The sequence below is a fragment of the Etheostoma cragini genome, chromosome 23 (assembly GCF_013103735.1).
Source record: "Etheostoma cragini isolate CJK2018 chromosome 23, CSU_Ecrag_1.0, whole genome shotgun sequence".
Taxonomy (NCBI): domain Eukaryota; kingdom Metazoa; phylum Chordata; class Actinopteri; order Perciformes; family Percidae; genus Etheostoma; species Etheostoma cragini.
In genome coordinates this window covers 8857528-8860332 of record NC_048429.1, presented here as the reverse complement: position 1 = coordinate 8860332, position 2805 = coordinate 8857528, and the positions used below count along the sequence as shown (strand labels likewise).

At 35.3% G+C, this 2805-nt stretch overlaps 1 protein-coding gene and 1 long non-coding RNA gene across 2 annotated transcripts in view; both read left to right on the top strand.

The window, feature by feature from the left end:
• LOC117939076 (E3 ubiquitin/ISG15 ligase TRIM25-like) overlaps positions 1–208 on the top strand; it is a 1324-nt gene extending 1116 nt beyond the window's left edge. The window contains exon 2 of the mRNA XM_034864122.1: positions 204–208. Coding sequence (XP_034720013.1) covers positions 204–208 — 5 coding nt within the window. The remainder of the gene's footprint in view (positions 1–203) is intronic.
• Positions 209–318: 110 nt separating this feature from the next.
• On the top strand, positions 319–784 carry LOC117938871. Its single transcript, XR_004655496.1, has 2 exons — positions 319–448; positions 594–784. It is a non-coding gene; the product is annotated as an uncharacterized LOC117938871 (long non-coding RNA).
• Positions 785–2805: the final 2021 nt, after the last annotated feature.

Below are 2805 nucleotides of genomic sequence, written 5' to 3'. Positions count from 1 at the left end.
TCCGTAAATGCATCCAGACAGATTGAACACAGGAGTTGTTCTTCACACAGGAGGCTGCTGGCTGAGGCCATGTCTACACGAGATTATTAAGATGATGATTAGGATTTTAAATTTCAAAAGTATGAGACTTACATTTTGACTCATTAGAAGGTCAAGTGGTTGTTTTTTTGGTGTTCAAAATTGTTAACACCTACCTTTTGCAGCATAGCATCCAACACAATATGCAAGTCAGAGCATAAAGGCAACATGTGCAGAGGTGGAAAACGTGGAAACTATTGGTTTTGGTCAAGACTTGTATTAAATGCTGCTGTAGATATACTGTAGGTTGGAGTAAACATGCAAAAGGTTGTCACCAAAACGCCTGTACATAGTTAGTTGTTGCAGTGATTTTCTGATTAGTTTATGCCTCTTTACTGAAATCACACAAATTAGTTTCTAGCAACTACTGGTTTTGGGAAAGTAAAAAATTAGCTTTACTCAATTACTCTATATTCATTGTTTTATGGGATTTAATGCCTTAATTAACTGTGAGTAGAAAGATGGCAGGACATTAGGACAGAGAGATAGAGGATGACATGCACCTGACACCAAAGTCCCAAAAAGCCAGAGAAAGCATGATGGCGGAATTAGTGATGAAGACATTTAGGAAGCCATTCAAGCAGTAATCAAGAGATTTGTTGAGCAAGACGTGCGTCTCAAGTGATTTGTCCTCCGCAAAGAGGCTAACACACAAGCTGCAGAAGAAAACAAAGAGGAAATTGGAAAATATCAGAGACATATGGAATCTGTGACAAAAGGAAACAGCTCTTTGGCTGAACTGAACTAGTAGAGTGCAAGACACAAGAGGAGATGGGATCTAAGAAAATTAAATTACAAGAGAAGTTGTAATCAGCATTTTTACCAGGGTTATTCCAGTGGCGGTAGATAAATTCTGGGAATGGGTTGACACGGTTCATCGCCTACGCAAGAAAAAACAATGCAAGGCACAACAAAATGCAGTGGTCCATCATCATCCCGTTTGCACTGTCAGAGACGATGTCTGGAAGAAATGAAAAGATGCAAGGGTCCACAAATAACTCAAAATTCAGTTTAATGTCAGAATTTTCATAGCCACTTTTAGAATGACATTGCAGATCTGTTACATAAATCTTTTACAGAATATACTGTACAGAAAAGTGATGTTTATCCTCAACAACAGTTAATAACTTCACTATTTAAATCCAATAAGGATTTACTCAAACTCGCAAACGAGATTACAAACTACTCTTGTAATCGACTTGGTTAAACTGGTTGCTTACCTGATTGTTAATCATTGTGATTTTTTTGATTATGAATTTTTTATCATTTAATTAACGAATTTTGCTGTTTTTTTCTTATAGGAAAAATTGTCAAGCTTTGCATATAATTTCTATTCTCTCCAGGGTATCTACCGTGTGGTCGGAGCTTGAATCTGAACAAATATGAACCACTGTACAGATGTTCATATGTCAATCCCTTTAAAACCTAAAAGTGAAATATTTAGACATAAACTTATGAAAAGATGGAAAGAACCTGAAACTAATGAACATCAGTTTAATTTATGCCCAATCACACTACAATGTTTTGGCAATCTCTGAACAATTAAGAACTTTTTAAATTGAAACACAACAAACTATAATACACAAAAGATAATATCTCCAGAGAAATATCTAATATGATGCAACACCATGATAATTTGGGGTAAATATCATATTAATTCATGTAAACGAAAAGAAAATCTGGAACCCTCACAAACAAACTTGGTTAAAAAATGAATTAAACATATTTTTTTTTCAAATAGTGGCGGATAAAACCAGCTACTTAAAAAAGTAATTTTATAAATTCTATCCCTTGTATTATTTTCATTATGTTCATGTGGTATTTTATTTTATTTATTTATATATTTTATGTATTTTCATATAGCCTTGCTATTTTTAATCTGTGATTGTTTTTAAGGAATTTACTTCATTGTTCTAAATCTAGTTGAAAAAAGAAGAAAACAAGGGCTAGGCCGACGTCGGACATGCTACGTAGACACTATTTGACGTCTTTGAAACGCAAAGCGATTTGCTCAACATACCGCTCCAGTTTCTCATTGATGTGTCTTTTTAACGCAAAATTATTTGCGTAACGCACTGCAAAACATTTTCGACCGACAATGACATCATTTTTAAAAGTTAATCTCTGCAGGCTCACCACGTTTCACAAATGAAAACAACAACATGTAGTCACTATTTCTGGATATATTATTCTCTTACATGACGAAAGGGGAAAAAGTCATAAACAGACATAGATGGTAGTCACACTAGAGCACATAGATGCAATAGTCCGAGGGAAAATGAAGTCCCTGCGGTAAGTGACACTTCAGCAAAACAAAATTTGTGCTCAACGGTGAACTATGCATGTGAAATTGAAATTAGCAATAAAAACAGTTCAAAGTACAAATAGGACTTCTACTATACCTGTAATGCCGGTAAGTCTGTTGTTTGTGAAAACTGACGTGCAGGGTAGGGGCGAGGTTCGCTTGGGCTTACTTTCACTTCTTGGGAAATGGTAGAGCTGGTTACAGGATGTAACTCCAGTTCTATGAGTAGGCGGCTACATACGCCCTCTATTGGGCTCACAAAGAGACAAAGTCCCTGCCTTTTCATCATGGGACGTTATTCCCTAAAAAATATGTATTTGTTTGTATGTGGAAAATAACACAAACCAAAGCGGTCAGATGTTATATTTAATAGAAAGAGATTAACAGTATTGTATTATTTGATGCCTATCCAAACTTTTTTT